The sequence below is a fragment of the Nakaseomyces glabratus genome, chromosome M (genome assembly GCF_010111755.1).
Source record: "Nakaseomyces glabratus chromosome M, complete sequence".
NCBI classification, from domain to species: Eukaryota; Fungi; Ascomycota; class Saccharomycetes; order Saccharomycetales; family Saccharomycetaceae; genus Nakaseomyces; species Nakaseomyces glabratus.
Window position 1 is genome coordinate 1,056,375 of NC_088963.1, and position 18,253 is coordinate 1,074,627.

Sequence of the window (18,253 nt, forward strand, 5' to 3'; positions counted from 1 at the left end):
ATCTCTCTATCTGAAAACTGATCCACACTATAAAATACGATCATTTTTATCTCCTATTTATCTGCAATTCTGACTTCTGAATTATCGCTAATATACAATAAGTGGTTAATTTGTCTGCAATAGTGAAAGGATCCCTTTGCAAAGAGTTATTAAAAAACCAACGAAAAATAAAAAAAAAAAAGGATCCTCCCTTTACTTTTTTTAATTAATATTCCGAATCAAAAAAATAGAAAAAGCACGAGCTATAGTCCACAGAATAGGAGTCTCTCTGACCTTTCAAGAACAATTGTCGAGTATTCATTACATTTCGCTACACCTACTAACTCGCAATTCGTCTCGCAGGTAAAAAAAAAAAATAAAACAAGGAGACTATCAACTCCCATAAATTACTAGTGAAAACCCTCTCGCTGAAGGAAAACTAAATCTAAATCTAAATCTAAATCCAAAACTCACCAAAAAAATAGTGCAATAATGTCTGACCCCATGGATGAAGGGCCTTTGGGCAAGGGTGCTGTGGCCACACCAGCAATGGTCGAGAAAGTCGCTAACGAGAGTCCAAAGAAGACAAGACCAAGGAGACTGTCCTCGCTGAACGAGTTCTATGACCCTTTCTCCACAGCAGAAGTCTATTACGGTCCCGCTACCGACCCCAGGAAGCAGAAAAAGAGCTCGACTAAGCTCAACAGGACAAGAACCATGAGTGTCTTCGACAACACTTCCATCGCCAAGACCACTGCCAGCTTCGGCCAATTCCAATTGAAAAGAAGGGGTTCCGAGGACGACAGTCTAACTGCAAGTCAAGGTAACAGAAAGTTCTTCATCGAGGATGTCGACGGCACCCTGGAAGAACTTCTATCCAGCGAAGACACAGACCGTAATTATCAGATCACAATCGAAGACACCGGCCCAAAAGTGTTGAAAGTCGGTACCGCTAACTCTGGAGGTTACAAACATGTCAACATTAGAGGTACCTACATGCTTTCGAACCTTTTACAAGAACTTACAATTGCAAAGAGTTTTGGTAGACACTCCATCTTCCTGGATGAAGCAAGAATTAACGAAAACCCAGTGAACAGATTGTCAAGATTGATCACCAATCAGTTCTGGAATAACTTGACTAGAAGAATAGATTTGAATAACATCGGAGAAATTGCTAGTGATACTAAAGTTGACACACCAGAGGCAAAGAACCCTAGAGTCTACGTCCCATACAACTGCCCTGAACAATACGAATTTTACATTCAAGCATCCCAGATGAACCCTTCGATGAAACTCGAAGTCGAATACTTACCAAAAGATATAACCCCGGAGTACGTAAAGTCATTGAATGCAACACCTGGTTTGCTGGCTCTGGCAATGGAAGAACACGTCAACCCAGCAACTGGTGAGGTGTCCCTAATTGGTTACCCATATGCAGTTCCAGGTGGTAGATTCAATGAACTATATGGTTGGGATTCTTACATGATGGCACTGGGATTATTGGAAAGTAATAAGGTCGACGTTGCCCGTGGTATGGTAGAACACTTTATCTTCGAAATTGAACATTACGGTAAGATATTGAATGCTAACAGAAGTTATTATCTGTGTAGATCGCAACCACCATTTTTGACTGATATGGCTTTAGTGGTATTCAACAGAATTGGTGGTGATAATAACCCAAACGCAATCGATTTCTTAAAGAGATCTTTCAAAGCCGCTATCAAGGAATATAAAACGGTCTGGATGGCTCATCCAAGACTAGATCCAGAAACCGGTCTATCATGCTATCATCCTGATGGTTTAGGTATTCCACCTGAAACAGAACCTACTCATTTCGATAGTATATTAACGCCATACGCTGCAAAGTACTATTGCACAATTCCTGAGTTCATTGCGATGTACAACGATGGCTCAGTAAAGGAACCTCATCTTGACGAGTTTTTCTTACATGATCGTGGTGTTAGAGAATCTGGTCACGACACCACTTATAGATTCGAAGGTGTTTGCGCATATCTAGCTACCATTGATCTCAACTCACTGCTTTACAAGTACGAGGTCGATATCGCTAATTTCATAGAAAAATATCATAACGATGAATACCATGATCCATTTGATGGAACAGTTACCAATTCTGCTTACTGGCGCGATCTAGCAGCTAAAAGAAAGGAAAATATAACTAAATATATGTGGGACGAAGAGACTGGTTTCTTTTATGACTACAATATCAAAGTGAAGTGCAGGACTAACTATGAGTCAGCAACTACGTTTTGGTCTTTATGGGCAGGATTAGCAACTCCGGAACAAGCAAAAAAGATGGTTGAATTAGCATTGCCGAAGCTTGAAATGCTAGGTGGGTTGGTTGCTTGTACAGAAGAGTCCAGAGGACCTATTTCTATTGATAGACCTCATAGACAGTGGGATTATCCTTTTGGTTGGGCACCACATCAAATACTTGCTTGGGAGGGCTTAAATGATTACGGTTACACCTCTGTTGCAACGAGATTGGCATACAGATGGTTATTTATGATGACCAAAGCATTTGTTGACTATAACGGTATTGTGGTAGAGAAGTATGATGTTACACGAGGCACTGATCCTCATCGTGTTGATGCTGAATATGGTAATCAAGGTGCAGACTTCAAGGGGGTTGCTAAAGAAGGGTTTGGCTGGGTTAATACTAGTTACATATTAGGGTTGAAGTTCATGAACAGTCATGCTAGAAGAGCGTTAGGAGCATGCATTCCCCCAGCACCATTCTTCAATAGTTTGAAAGATGATGAAAAGAGCATATATGGTCTTTAAATTGAGACTCTTTATCTTTATATTCCAGATGATATGTAGTGTATTTAAAATATTCACAATGCTGTCTAGAATAATTTTATGATTCTATTGAGAAAAGATCTTCATCTTAATTCCTAAGTATTCGTTTGAAATAACTTCCATAACCATACTAAAACTTTCAACGAATTGTGTAACAAATTATTTTTCTTCAAGTAACTTTCCGACTTCGGTAGTCATGGCCAAATATATATATTAGTTATAATACAAATTAAATATATTTATTTTAATTTTTAAATTAATTATTTATACTTTTCTTTGATCAGCTGATTAATTGGATAATAAATGTTAAAGAATTTCCTAAGTTTACGTTAATCAAAATGCTCCAGTATAGTATTTACACACAATAGATTCGTTGTATTAGAATGTATATATGTCTAAGTTCGGTTAGCTATCATGTCTACAGCAATATTTACTAGTGATACAACAACTTCCACAACCACCAACACAATCACAATAAGTTCTAAGTACTCTTCGTGAGAATGTCCCAATTGTTCTTTTAACATTTGTAACAGATCAGAAATGACTTCCAATCTCTGATTTAAGAGTGCGACACGCTGATTAATTTCTAGATATCCCCTTGTAGCCTGATAAATTGGTTCAAGCTGAGGTTCGGACCACATTATTTCTGGTGAATCTAAAACTGAACCATGTAGGTTGATATTAATTCTCAAAATGAACAACTCACCTATACTTTTCATGATTTCTTCTTTACTCATAGAAACTTTACCACTCGATGCAATCTCTTGCGGAATGTCTTGTGTGTCTTCGATTGTATTATCTACTAATTCTTCAAACAAAGATATTTTAACACTTTGGGCGATTGCATGTGATATGGACAATTTTATCATATAGTTGGAACCATCTCTTAATGTAATGAAATCATTATAAATTCTAGGCTGATAACTTTGTGTAACATAGTAATTGAACTCTTCAATTTGGATATCTTCTTCGGCCAGTTTTTCTTTTTCAAATTTCTCTAAGTCATTCAAGAATGCCTTTTCCTCTCTTTCAGTAAAGCCCCACAAGACAATAACACCATACTCAAAGATGAATATATCAGGATGTTTATCACTTACGTTTATCTCACCACCTTCATCATCAAGTCTTATCACGTCTTCATGTTCGAATCTTTTGTCGCCCCTCCAATCATTGTATAAAAAGGGTGTATATAGACATTCATCAAATAGTTTTGGATGTGTATGATGCGTTTTCTTCGAGTCCTTTAACCACCTTATCAAATCCTTCATATTATAACTACTGGCAGTACAATATGAGGTACATCTCGGTAGCAAATGTCTGTGTGCTTTTCCAAGCTTTTCAGCATCTCTTCTTGCATTCTTATCTGTTATTCTATTCACTTGAGAATAAACATCCCTATCTCGGAGTTCTGAGACTTCTTCATCTCTATGGAAGGCCTCTTCTGGTAATAATTTTAGCTTTTGAGCAGTTCTAGATGTACGCTGAGCACCATTTCTGATTTGTCTGCCAGTAACCTTTGCTATATTAGATATTCCTTTTGTCTTAGAATCAATTATGCCAAGTTTACCATCCTTGCTGTCACTAATACTTCTATCTGAATTTACTGGTCTTGGTATATATTTGGCTTGGCTATTTTCACCCATATCGTTCGACTTGGAGCCTCTATTAAGCAGGGCGTCGGATTCTTCAGACATGTTTTACTGGCGTTATGTTTGTATATATAAACCCACGTGAATTCCTAGCAGAAACGGAGTTTCTCTCAGTTTTATTCTTGGTAGTAGATCTGCCTCCTCTCAACACAATAACTTATGACTTACTAACAAGGCGTTGGCTTATCTAAAGCTTTCTAATCTTAAAGTGGTGCTTTTAAGGTATTGAACTGTCAAGAATTTGCAAAAAAACTGAAAAATCATTGAATTTTCAGAATATATAATACTGGAAGACAGAAAAGGTCTGGGATATATGGATGGCAAGGAGACTCCAAAAAAGAATATTAAAGCATTACTACTAAATTTGAAAGTTTCTGTGAATATCATAATAGCTAACATTCCAGTGAAGTTGTTATTTAGGTTAGAGGGAAGGGAAAACATACGAGAATATAAGTCTGAGCAATGGATGCAAGAAATCTCAGTGATGAAGAATTGAAGCGTAAAGTTGAGGAGCTGAAAGAGAACAATGAGGTGATTGGATTAGCATTACAACGATCTAGGTTATCAGTTAAAAGACTTAAGCTGGAATATGGTGTACTTCTCGAAAGATTAGAGGCGCGCGCTGACATGGACCCTGATGTAGGAACGTTTAACCCACTACCATCACTAGAAAACTTCCAGAAGGAGCTTATGTCTACACCTTTGAAGAAGCCGAAGACACGTAAACAGAAACTGAAAGAAAGAGATCCAAATATGCCGAAAAGGCCCACGAACGCATATCTATTATTCTGTGAGATGAACAAAGAGAAGATAAAAGAGGGTGGTTCTGTAGATGTAACCAAAGACTTAACGGAGAGTTGGAAAAACCTTAGTGAACAAGAGAGGAAACCATATTATCGTCTTTATAATGAGGATAGAGAGAGGTATCAAGCAGAAATGGAAGCCTATAACAAGAAATCAAAAACTGAAGATGCTGGGAAGGAAGATTCCATGAGTAAAAATAGCTCAAAACAAGAAGATTCAGATCAAACGTCCAACGAAGTTGAGAATTAAAAGCATATTAAGTTATGTCACCATTTGCTGAGGGTGTAATATTCGGTTATGTTAATGAGGCTATTGCTGATATGACTTATAGTAATAGAATCTCTATGGAATATAATAGATCCTCCTTATTGAACTGTATTCTTATTTTAATTTTTATTGTAGCTTAAGTAGTCAATACATAATGGCCAACAGTTGTAAGTTGGTAGCATTGAAAAACTTTATGTTTAGTTACGAAAATGGGAACTTATTATTTAATGTAATAATATAATATTATGCAATAATTCAATATGAAATAAAATTATGTATATGCAAGTGATTCCTATGCAAATGTTTAATAGCTAAAAACACCTACCTAAATCCTCTTCTTTTTGTTTTTCCTCTGGTAGTAACCGTTTTCATCCCTTTCATGCTTACGCTTCTCTCTAGATCTTGCGTGCTTCTTCAACTTCTTTGCAGCAGCAACGTCAGGAGCAGTAACAGCTAGAACTGACCTCTTATTCTTTCTTTCTAATCTTCTTCTATAAACCATTTGCTTTACGTTGGCGTATGCCTTAGAGAAAGCTGAGACAGAGACAGAGTCTTCCAATTGCTTCATACATTCTTGGGACGAAGTAACTAATTCCGACTCCTCATCTGTTAACCTTGAAACATCTGACTTTTCCAAATAAATGTAGAGCGAAAAGAGAATAATTTCAAGAACAGATTCTAATGCTTCGGCATTTAGCATTTGAGTTAACAAATAAAAGTATTGAATAGCAAACTTTTTCGAGAAGAACGTGTCGTTACGATTCTCTTCACTTCTAATAATCCCACCGATTGAAGAAACAACATACTCGATTGCTGTAGAATAGCGATTGATGCTTTCTGTGGTTTCACCAAATGGTATATAGGACACGTTGTTTTTATTCCAATATGATGAAACTTTCAATAGTGTCTTAATTGCTGTTTCAGCAAGTGCTTCAGGGATTGAAGGAGCTCTTAATTGATGAATGATCTTCGATGTAATGATTTGTATGTCGGAATTCTCATACATCCAATTGTCCTTTTCAAGGTGGTTAAATAGGTCACAAACCAGTTTACCAGAAGCTTGACGGACCCAAATATGAGGATACAACAAACATTTAATTACACTATCCCATATATTTTTGTACTCAGAATTGAAAACCTCAGGATTTTTATTTGTAAATACAGTGAAAACAGCTAAAGCAGAATAAATGAGATCCCATTGAGTCTTAGAATTTTCATCAGTATTATGCAATGTCTTTATGATGGCTTTTGTTGCTTGATCATCCAATTCAGCTGAGTGACCAATTCCCAGACCCTCCAAATACACTTTGTATATCCTTAATCCCAAATTCAAAAATGCATCATTTTCTAGCTGTTTGAGCCAAGCCGAAATATACTTAACAATAGTACGCAATGCAGTTGCGTCAAGGCGAGGTAACATATTGGTTAATATTATAGTAGCCATTTCACGGCACCTTGGTGAATCATCATTTACAGATACGTTTGCCAAACCAATGAAAAAAGATGATGCAAGCTTCGACAACAGCTCCGGATTAGCCTTAGTAACAATTAAGTTGATTAACTCCATGACCGATTGCTTACCATCCGGTGCTGGGTATTGTAAGTTATCGACCATAAACTTAAACTGCTTCTCTAATCTACCCTTACTTTGATCATATTCCATCAAAAAGTGATAAAAAACACTACGTGCAACATTTCTAATGTCTTTGGAATGGTTTGTTATCATGATTTCTCTGACAGTCGTCATAATGTCATACAATTCAGGTAGCATCACTTGCTTAGAGATCAAGGACTTCAGAAAATTGAAAGCTAGACCTTGTTTGTTTGGTTCATTAAGATCTGGAAGGATTCTTTGAAGGACGTAACTTAAGGCAACATTTTTTAGTTTCATCTCTTTATGTTTGATCGCCGCCGACAAATATTTAATTGCCATTTGGCAAAGTTCAGAACCGGTTGATGGCGAGTCTTTTACAATATTCAGAGCCTTTTTAACGCAATTCTTGAATAAGTTTTCTGTCGACATTTCAAAATCTATCTTTACTAATATTATCAAAACTTTGAGGGTACTGATCAGCACATTTTCATCATCAGAGGTTAATGATTGTTGTAACAGTGGTACAAAACCTTGCAAGTATTTGGCTTGCATTAGGGATTTATGCCGAGTAATTACAGTTCTGAGCAGATCTAATGAGAATTTTTGGAATGTATGAGAGAGCAATGAATATTCAGTAACAACTCGTTCCTTTTTAGCGTTCAAATTCACCAAAAAGAATTCTTCCTGTTCTGTCACAGTAGCTTTTGGCCTGTTGTACTTCTTCTGCTCTACATCTTGATTGAATATTTCGTAACAGAGTCTTAATGAGTTTATTTCAGCAGCCTCAGTATTGTGGTTGATACCTAACGCATAATGGCGCAATAGCTCTTGTAGTTTATTCTGACTCTTGAAGCTGACACGCTCCATCAACAACATCTTAATAGGCTTTAAAATTGTACTAAATTCTTGTAGACTAATATTTGCCGCTAATACTTCTCCAGTGTCATAACTACGATTGACTTTCACTTCCTTCATCTTTGTGTGATAATTGTCAGAATCTTTCTCTTCACCTACCGCACCAAATACATCTTCCATTATCACTCTGACAATTAAATGGGCTGAATCATCAAGATCTCCATGATTTAGATCATCAACGATAGTTCTTAAAACATGATGAACTGTGTAACTCAAAACATGAACTTGGGAACCTCTCTGAAGAGCAGAAACTAACTCCTTAATAATAAAGACAATATATTTTGCACCCAAAATAACAACAATTTTAGATAGTGACTGTCTGACAGCATCACGTAGCTCTTCTGATTTACTTCTTAAAACTTGACATATACTGGTCAACACACCAGGAAGTAAAGTGATCTTATCATCTTCATCAAGACCCAATAGAATATTGATTATACCCTCTGACAATGGCATTCGTGCTACAATAGTATCGTCATTTCTGGTTCCCAATATTTTTGAAAGAGTTGGGTATAATTCATGCTTAATAAAGCTTTCAGCATCATTAAAGTTATTTGGAAATTTTCTCATTGTTCTACTATTGATTTTTTCATCAGATGAGTTTCTCTTTGCAGTAAGAGTATTCTTTAGAGCAACAGAAACACTTGTAATCAAAAGCACAGACTGTTTCAAAGCAGTATCTTTCGTCTTCAGCAGGTGAATATATCTACGCATTAAGGCCTTATATTGATTCCAACTCATAAAATTTGCGAGTTCTCCTATGGTGATTAAGGATTCATTGGCAATATTTCTGAATTTTTCTTCATCTGAAAAAACATATTGCTCCGCGATAGGAATTAAATAATGGGAAATACTATTGTCAGAAAGTTCACTTGCGACCTCCTTCAATCTTCTAATTGCTCTTTGACGACGATGGAGTTGCACATGAGCAATATTTTTAAAGAAGCTCGCTTCTTCATCATCACCAAATGACAAAACCTGCATATCTGCCATGTCATTATAGTACTTGGAGTTTTGAACAATGTATTCAAGCAAGGCAATATATTCCGTTTGAATCTCATCATTGTACTTTCTCAAGCCAGATTTGATTTGGGGTAGAATGATACTCTTCAAAATGGTAATACCTGGTTTTGCTTCCTCAAAACTCGATTTCTCGTTGATATATTTTACAAATACAGTCAATGTATGTGTTGCATTTGTTCTCACTGCCAATTCCTCCTTATCATTGATCAAAAAGAGACATGTATGAACAACGGGGAACCATTGGATTTCGGAGTAGTTACAGTAATCTTCCTCTGTAAATTTCTTAAACGCTGATAACATAACTGGGAAATCGTACTCCTGAATTCTTCTATTCGAATACGAGTTTAAAGATTTCATTAAGGAGGCAACCTTTTCAAGCTCATCAAACCTCTCAGAAAAAGCACTTAGAACATCATTGACACCTAGCCTTGTCTCTTTGTCTGCACAAGTTTGATAAAAACCGGAGAGAGTTCTGAAAAGGCTTTCTAAATCAGAAAATGGCATTGTACTAACAGGTATCAGGGTCTTTAAAACATTTAACATTTTAGTAATAATCTTCGGGTTATTAACGTTTTTATTACTTTCCAATATTAATGTCAAAGAAGAGAGTAAGTAAGAAATTGTCTCATCATCTTGAACATAACCATTTTCTGTCAAATTAACAAGTACCTCAATTGCAATTGAGATTGAATCTGAATTTCCTAGTCGCTCATACAGTGTTGGCAAACTCTTCAGTGTCGAGGTTGAAATAATTGTGACTAGTTCAACATATTCAGCATCTTGAGCTGGTCGTGTGATTACATCATTACAAGCTGTCAAGATTGAAACCAAAACAGGCTCTTTTGTATGTGGATTATGCAATAATTCTACCAAAGCCTTAGTGCATGAAAATGAATTATAGTAAAGGAACCTGTACAACGATTCATTCCCTGACCATTGGACCATTATTCTCATCAGGGATGATATTTGTTGGGCATTCTCCACTGAAAAGTTAGCTAAACGTGGTTTGAAAGCACATTCATAGATATCTTTGATATACGGGTCCCAGTTCAGGTCATCACCAAGTGTATCAAAGAATTCACTCAGGCACTTTAACGAGTGTTGACGAAGAGTTGAACCAATCTTTAAAAGATGTGATTGATCACTGTCTTTGAGATTTGCATCGCTACCACAAATATAATATGAAGAACTGATAACAAACAGGAGGGGTTTCAATACTGTTGCTAACTCTATAGAAAATTTGCTTCCAAGAGTGCCAATAACACCACTCATTAATGTAACAAAACCACTCATACGCTTCAATGTTCCTTGTGTTAGATCATCTTTATCAACAGCGTACTTTTTATCAAAGAACTTTTCAAATGCAAGTCCATTGTACGTTAAACTCAGAAAATCAATAATGTACTTTCTCTTAAAATTGGGCAGCACAGAAACCACTGCATACTTACTACTTTTCTTAGAGCCACTAGTTATTGGAGTTTGAGCTCTGCCATAAAGTATTCTTAAAATATAAGGCATTAGTTTTATCTCATGCTGCTCTTCCAGCTGATTTTTTTCTTTGTTGGCAAAAAAAATAGTAATTTCATCTTTAAAAAGGGTGTCATTCAACAGATTGCTTAGGTTATCCTTATATTTATTCACAGCTGGCTCCTTGTAAGCAAATATTGCATCAAGTGCCAATTTTTGAACTTCAGTGTTCTTGCTTCCCAGTAGTGTTAAAAGTCTGTTGTGAAGTTCGTCAGATTTGTAAACATTCTTAATGTTCTTGAATTTGGATAAGACTTTTAACAATACATTTCTATCAGCCTCAGTCCAGTTTTTCGCAGTTTTTTCACCATTGAAATCGTTGTCAAATAGCTCCTCGTATTCTACTTGGTTGAAGAAGTACGTTATGATATCTGCAAAATGCTGTTCCGCTAAATGTGGTACTAATAGCATGACCTTTAATGTTTGATTTCTAATTTGCCCTGGGTATTGGAAACTACCTCTCAAATCCTTACTTAGTTCGAATATCGACTCATTTTTGTTAAAAAAGCGGTTCCAGATTTCTCTGAAATTATTGATTGTATTAGTCAGTCTATCAACACGAGAATCCCACAAGGACACTGGTGAATCAATATCCATGAAAGTTTGTGGATACGAACTTATAATAGGATGCTCTAGGACATTGATGAATTGTAAAATTAGCTTCCATACCAAATCTGGACATTTACCAGTAGTTGCAGACAGAAAATCGTTTACACCATCCCAAATAGGAGAGAATCTGATTGTCAGTAAACCAAACATGTGAGAAATTACTAGTTTAATTTCGGGACTCCCTCTTTCAATTTTTAAAAATGGTGCTGACATAGCCCGTATTCTCGCGGTTAGAGCCCTACCATTGTCTAAAGATAGGGGAATTTCCTCAATTATTTTACATTCATTAATCAATTGAGGAACTTCACTAGAACGTAATTCATATAGTGTAGAGATCAATACCAAAGTTTCGTATCTGATCTTGGAGTCAGGAAGCACCAAATTTTGCTGAAAGTTCTCTAGATTATCAGTTAGCAAGCTATCAATTATTGTCTTAACACTATCAGTATTACCAGTCTTCCTTAAAAGGTATGTTATACTTTTAACAAAAAATACACTATCTCTGTATGCGCCAAATGAATGCACTAGTTTTTCCATAATATTTATCAAAATATTATTTTCATCAGACGGTATCGCTAAGATTAAGTTACCTAGTAGATCCTTTTTCATATCACTAGGATTGCTAGCATCTGAGATCAGGTTGAGTATGACGTTAATTACTGGATCCGATTCTTGTACATCACATTTTTTCAAAATAACAGACATCCAATATAGATCAGCAAGCTGTTCTTCTGTAATTTCTTTATCATTGATAGTCCTTAGAGTATCTAGTAACGAGTTTACTAATCCAGATGGAATTTTTATTCTCAAACGGTTTTGTAATTGAGTGTTCTGTTCAAGTTCGAGTAGAAACAAGGACAAGTTTTGACCTTGAGATGCCCAGTTTTCTTCCAGGAAAACGTTCGCGTACTTATCACCATTGTAAGATGAGATTTTGTCGGGACATAGGTCCATGCAGTATCTTAGGAAAGCGAAGTAGTCATCTGTGAACTTCGTCGCGTAAGTGCTGAAGAGCAACTTATGCAGTTGGGTCATCGATCTAACATCTGCGTTTCTGAACAGCGCAGCGGAGTAAAATGCAAGGTTGGATGAAGAGCAGTTTTCGGCATTGCATGACTCCAGGATAGACTTGGTGATGGAGACCACGGTTTCCCAGTGTGGTATCTTCTTACCGCTTTCAGAAAAGACGAGGGTAGCCATGATCTGCACGACGGTGTTGGTGTTCTCGGGGCCGAGTTTCTCTGTGATGTGCTGGAATATCAACTGGTACACGGGTGCCAGGTTCTCTGCCGCAGTGTGTTTGGAGATATTCATCCAGACATCGCAGAACAGTGTAGTGCACACGGGGTCCACTGCCTGTGGAGTGAGCACCTTTGTTATGAATGCTGTGAGTATGATGTTGGACTTGGAGTGCAAGGACCCCTGTGTGGAGACCAGCGACTCTGTGAACAGCGTCAGTAGACCCTCGTAGTAGTGTCCTTCTTCCTCGTTTTCGGACAGTTTCGCAAAGAAGTAATTCAGCAGCGCGGGCAGGTTCTTTGCGGATGTCTTTCTTATCAGGAAAGAGAGGGCCTCGGCTGAGAAGCGGGACAAGTATTCCCTGTGGTGTGAGAGCAAAGGGAAGAGCAGCTCAGAGGTCTGTGCGAGGTCTGCGGTGAGCAGTCTGGACAGGTACTTGAACAAGTACGCCAGGCAGTTGAACGCCCACTCCAGCACCTGGGGGGACTCGAGGGAGCCGGCGTCGCTGATCAGCGCGATCAGCGAGTCCATGGCCGGCTTGTAGAACGGCATGAAGTCTGGGCCCAGATCGTGACAGAACTGCGCGAGCATGTCCAGCTCCGGCTGCAAAGAGAGCTCGTCGTGCTTGTCGATGGCCTCGATCAGCAGCGCGCACACCTGTTTGCTGTGGAACAATATCTGTGGCAGCGTCTGCACCAGCGGCTCGAGCTGCGGCACGAGCGCGGTGAAGCTTGCGGAGAGATTGATATCCTTCCAGTGCTCAAAGGACGCGAGCAAGTGCGAGGACTCCACGTAGTCGTGCGCCCGCTTCTCGAGGTTCCGGGCGGGCTCAATGCGCAGGTCATCGATCCTGCTCTTGAAGGAGGAGTACCTGTACCTCTTGGTCGTCTTCGTAGTGGTCTTCTGCTTCATCCCAGTGTTTGCCAATTGGTTCTTTGCAGTTGTATAAAAAGAGTGTTAGTGGTTTTTATTTGCTACAACACCACTATATACCCGATGAGCTTATGCGATGAGCTTATGCGATGAGCTTATGATGCGATGAGCAAAAGGCACTTGGGCTAGTGAACCGTAATAAGTGACTGATAATTTTTCAGTCACCAAACACGTACATCCCACATAACGAATACATGTGAAAAATCACACTACACGCAACCAATCAACCTATTCCAAATCTAAAAAAATGCAAAATGACGTCATATTATTCCCTCGAGGCAAGAGACTTCCCCCCCTCCCTCCGCAGTTTCTCTGGGGCCGCGGTTTAGCGGGATTTGTGCTGCTTCTGCATCTGAGAAGTGGCGCGCCCTCAGAAAACCGCCGTAGCTCAAATGGTGTCACTGCGCAGACGTTCCCAGGAAGGGCAACACCGCCGTGGGCATCGCAGCTGCTTATTGTTGTTGTGCGGGTGGTTCTACGTGTCTGTATATGTCTCTGCGTGTCTCTGCGTGTCTCTGCGTGTGTCTCTGTGTGTGACAGGTGAAATCAAATATTAAGCCGGGTAAACTGCTAATTTCAACAAATCCTCGAAGCTTGGCACAAGTTGGAAGTATATAAACGAGGAATAGTCAGACGTTGAGCTTTCTCCCCCAAGTCACAAGGAGGAAACCATACAACTGTGCCATAACACTGAAGTGAAAAAAGGATGAAGCTGTTGACTAAGGAAGAGATTGAGGCCCACAGGTCGCACACGCTGTCGGGTGGTATTCAAGGCTGTGTTGCGGGTCTTGCGGTGAGTGCGCTGATGTTCAAGTTTTTGCCTAGGCGGTACCCTAGCTTCAACCCTGCGCGCATGACCTGGTCTATCAAGACCGCGCTGTTTATTACGCCTCCTACGCTGCTGACCGCTATCTGTGCCGAGGAGGCCTCGAACAACTTCGACGCAACTATGTACAGCTCAGGGTCCTCCTCGAAGGACGCCATCGAGGAGCACCAGCGCTGGAAGAACTTGCCCTTGAAGGACAAGCTTGTCGAGGGTCTGTCCAACAACAAGTACAAGATCATCACCGGTGCGTGGGCCGCCTCTCTGTACGGGTCCTGGGTGCTGGTCGACCGTGACCCGATCATGACCACCGCCCAGAAGGCCGTCCAGGCCAGAATGTACGCCCAGTTCATCACCGTGGCCTTGTTGCTGGCCTCCGTCGGTCTAAGCATGTACGAGGCTAAGCTACACCCCGACAAGAAGAAGCAAGGCGAGAAGAGACGCTGGGAGAAGGCCCTGCAGTACGCCGAGCAAGAGGAAAGAGAGGAGGCAGAGGCCAAGGCCCGCGGTTTTGTCTCCAACGAGGACAGAGTCAACGCCAAGATCTACAAGTACAAATAAATGCCCCTGATACATTTCTCCTATCTGGCTCCTGCGCTAGAACGAAGCCCATCTCATTCTCCCTAAGTTATAATATTTTCTGAGTTTCTATTTTTTTTTCAGTTATTCTTATCCACACCATACAAATATTCCAGTTTGGTCAAATAATCTACAGACCCTATATTTACTCTCATATGAAGCTAACGACGCAACTATCTCTTAATGTAATGTAATAAATACGTTTATTTAACTTTTATGCAGCTCTGATTAGCTCATCATCGGCCCAGTGACTTGCAACGGGATAGGGGACGCAAATCACGGACCCGCAAGTGAGTTCGATGCCCGCAGGCCGATGACTTGCAATAGGGGAAGATCCCAAAAAGTATATAAACTGGTGACTATCTCTTGTGCTAATGCCTCTCCCCCAGTTGGGGGAGCACCCCACAGAACAGCACAGTCTAACAGTTGAACATGGGGGACGAGTTGCTAGGCGACAAGAGGTTTTTGCGCATCCAGAGGTTGAACTCGCCGGATGACGGTAGACGTCACTCATTGCAGATAGACAGTGAGGAGCACCTATATGAGCACAAGGAAATTGCCGTTGATGAGACACACCGTGAGGTTGAAGAGGACATACCTTCGGAGACGCACACTCCGCCTGAGTTGAGGCAGACCATTGAGGTAACGGAGAAGCCTGTGGGCGATGGCGAGGTGGAACAGACTGTGAAGATTAACACTGAACGGATGAACTCCAACGGCAGTGGAAAGGACATGGAGGACAAGAACGTCGAGAAGATATCTAAGAAGTTCAAGACCAGGTACCAGAAGGGCACCCAGGATTTCAGGTCGTACTTTGACGACGTTGCATTTGAGTTCAGACCAAGTATCTTCGATGTGTCCATCAATGAGCCTTACCAGACCAAGTTTGCTGGTCCTACTCTAGAGGCATCCATCAAGTCCAAGGAGAAAGAGTTGCGTAAGCTGCGTCGTGAGCAGAAGCGTCAACTGGATAGTGGCGAGGGCCCTGTCTCCTGGGAGGAAACATTATTGTCTTCCAATTTCTCTGGTATTTATGTCGCAATTTGGATGACATTGGCATTGGGTGTCCTGAAATCGATTGTGGACTACTACTGTGAGACTGGTAGCTTGACCGAGTCTGAGATTTGGAAATTCATGACCACCGACTTGTTTAAAGTCGCCTTAGTAGACACCCAAATGTACTTGGCCACTTACTTATCACTTGTGGTACAATATCTGTGCAAGTGGGGGTTGCTATCCTGGGAAAAGCAAGCTTGGTTGATTATGGCGGTGTATGAATTTTGTTACGTTTTCTTCTTTATGATCTACACCGAACATATCATGAAATTGCACTGGATTGCCAAGATTTTCTTATTCCTGCACTCATTGGTACTTTTGATGAAGATGCACTCATACTCCTTCTATAATGGTTACCTATGGGAAATTTACGATGAGCTAACTTACTCAAAGAAGGCTTTGGCAAAATACAGAGAAACCGCCAAGTCTCCTATTATCAAGACATTGGAGAATTCCATTGAATTCTGTACTTTAGAAATTAAGTCTCAATCAAAACATAACGAATTCCCAAAAAACATATCTATTGGAAACTACTTTATGTTCACAATGTTCCCAACATTGGTTTATCAAATTGAATACCCAAGAACTAAGAAGGTGAGGTGGTCTTATGTCTTAGAAAAGGTATGCGCAATCTTCGGTACAATTGTAGTCATGATGACTGTAGCTCAAATTTTCATGTACCCAGTTGCTATTCGTGCGCTATCCATCCGTGACTCCACCGAACAAAGTCTCTTTGAAAAGGCAAAGGAGTGGCCAAGACTATTAATTGACATCGTGCCAAGTTTCATCATAATGTACTTGCTTGTATTCTATTTGATTTGGGATGCCATCTTGAACTGTATTGCCGAGTTAACATGCTTTGGTGATAGGTATTTCTACGGTGACTGGTGGAACTGTGTCGATTGGGCTGAATTCAGTCGTATTTGGAATGTTCCTGTTCATAAGTTCTTGGTTAGACATGTTTACCACAGTTCCATGAGTGCTTTCAGATTGAATAGGGACCAAGCAACCCTGTTTACGTTCTTTTTAAGTTCTGTGATTCATGAAATGGCAATGTATGTCATCTTCAAGAGATTCAGACTTTATTTATTTAGTTTCCAAATGTTGCAATTGCCATTGGTTGCTATCAGTAATACGAAATTTATGAGGGAAAGAACTGTAATTGGTAATGTTATCTTCTGGCTAGGTATTTGCTTAGGACCCAGTGTGATTTGCACCATTTACTTAACTTTCTGACTATGAAACGGAAGAGATCAGGCTTATACATATCCTGTCTCGTTGTCTTATCAAAGATTGTAGATAATGTTTTGAATAACAGCAAAAAAATAAATAATTGAAAACTTTGTATGCAATAGGAATACTCTATTTACAGTTTCTGTTATCCCTAAGTATATCCGAAAATAAATACATAGATGTGGTAGTAGTAGCTTTTTGAATATTAACGTCAATTAAATGTAAAATAATGGTCCAACCATAAACTGTACAGACTGCATGGACGATATCACCTGTATATCTCCTCGAATGGTCGAGTATCATAGAAACAACTATCCCATACTTCTTCCACTACTTTTGTAGCGTGTTCTTTGTCCTTGCAGTTAGGGTTCCCCATTACACTGATAATGGCTCTTCTCTTGGCACAATCCTGATGACCTCTACCAAAATTCATCGAGAAGCCCAACCGGGCAAACTCTCTAGAAAACCTACATTCACCGCTCAAAGCCGATGCTCTGATCTCCGAGCAAGCATGTTGTTTCAGATTCAACCAGTCAATCTGCCACTTTAAGTTATCAAAATAGTGTACAAGTTCGTGTGATAATGTGTCCTCTAGATGCCATTTATCCTTCAATCTGTTCTGACACAGTAAAATACCGATCTCTGGGTGGAACCCACCGCTTTTCCAGTCCGGGCACTCATCACATATAATCTTAGACTCGTCAAAGTTAAGCACTTTGCCATCGCTGGCATTCCCATTCAGTTTAGAGATTTGCTGGATCATAAACCTCACTGTCGGTGAATATTTCAGCATCCAGTCCCGATACTCGTAGCAGCTCTTACACTGCTTCTCTCGGTTGTATACAGCATAGTCCTTCTCATACCTTGCCTTCTCGTCAGCAGTAAGCCCCAGACCAGTCTGGTACTGCATGGTCCGCCTCCACCATTCAAAAGATTCTCCTGCCATCACTGCCACTGAATCACCCAATCAGCACGAAAACAAAAAACCCTGAACAAACAATAAACTCCAGCGTCTAGCACGCTCTGAAATTGCAACAGGGACACACAGTTGGAACTGCACTTTATCAGTTGGCCATATCCAATTTCAAGTCCAAAATGCACTTTTCCAGTTCACAATCCTTTAGCCTTTGGAAAAAAAGCTGAAATTTCTGAAAAATTTGAGAAATCGCAGCTCAACAAACATCCTAGTTGAAGACTGACACT

At 39.6% G+C, this 18,253-nt stretch overlaps 7 protein-coding genes across 7 annotated transcripts; 4 read left to right on the forward strand and 3 right to left on the reverse strand.

The window, feature by feature from the left end:
• Positions 1-471: 471 nt before the first annotated feature.
• Positions 472-2,781, forward strand: GVI51_M10439 (alpha,alpha-trehalase; the record flags this gene model as incomplete). The annotated part of the gene is made up of 1 exon (XM_449801.2): positions 472-2,781. One exon carries the CDS (start codon positions 472-474, stop codon positions 2,779-2,781), a length of 2,310 nt encoding a protein of 769 aa, XP_449801.2.
• Positions 2,782-3,194: 413 nt separating this feature from the next.
• On the reverse strand, positions 3,195-4,493 carry RMD1 (Rmd1p; the record flags this gene model as incomplete). The annotated part of the gene is made up of 1 exon (XM_449802.1): positions 3,195-4,493. The coding sequence occupies one exon, from the start codon at positions 4,491-4,493 to the stop codon at positions 3,195-3,197; it is 1,299 nt and encodes a 432-aa protein (XP_449802.1).
• Positions 4,494-4,910: 417 nt separating this feature from the next.
• NHP10 (Nhp10p) lies at positions 4,911-5,501 on the forward strand (the record flags this gene model as incomplete). The annotated part of the gene is made up of 1 exon (XM_449803.1): positions 4,911-5,501. One exon carries the CDS (start codon positions 4,911-4,913, stop codon positions 5,499-5,501), a length of 591 nt encoding a protein of 196 aa, XP_449803.1.
• A 343-nt stretch (positions 5,502-5,844) lies between these two features.
• UTP20 (Utp20p) lies at positions 5,845-13,338 on the reverse strand (the record flags this gene model as incomplete). Its single annotated transcript, XM_449804.1, has 1 exon — positions 5,845-13,338. The coding sequence occupies one exon, from the start codon at positions 13,336-13,338 to the stop codon at positions 5,845-5,847; it is 7,494 nt and encodes a 2,497-aa protein (XP_449804.1).
• A 727-nt stretch (positions 13,339-14,065) lies between these two features.
• On the forward strand, positions 14,066-14,743 carry RCF2 (Rcf2p; the record flags this gene model as incomplete). Its single annotated transcript, XM_449805.1, has 1 exon — positions 14,066-14,743. The coding sequence occupies one exon, from the start codon at positions 14,066-14,068 to the stop codon at positions 14,741-14,743; it is 678 nt and encodes a 225-aa protein (XP_449805.1).
• A 450-nt stretch (positions 14,744-15,193) lies between these two features.
• On the forward strand, positions 15,194-17,053 carry ARE2 (sterol acyltransferase; the record flags this gene model as incomplete). Its single annotated transcript, XM_449806.1, has 1 exon — positions 15,194-17,053. One exon carries the CDS (start codon positions 15,194-15,196, stop codon positions 17,051-17,053), a length of 1,860 nt encoding a protein of 619 aa, XP_449806.1.
• Positions 17,054-17,318: 265 nt separating this feature from the next.
• On the reverse strand, positions 17,319-17,996 carry ATP23 (putative metalloprotease; the record flags this gene model as incomplete). The annotated part of the gene is made up of 1 exon (XM_449807.1): positions 17,319-17,996. One exon carries the CDS (start codon positions 17,994-17,996, stop codon positions 17,319-17,321), a length of 678 nt encoding a protein of 225 aa, XP_449807.1.
• Positions 17,997-18,253: the final 257 nt, after the last annotated feature.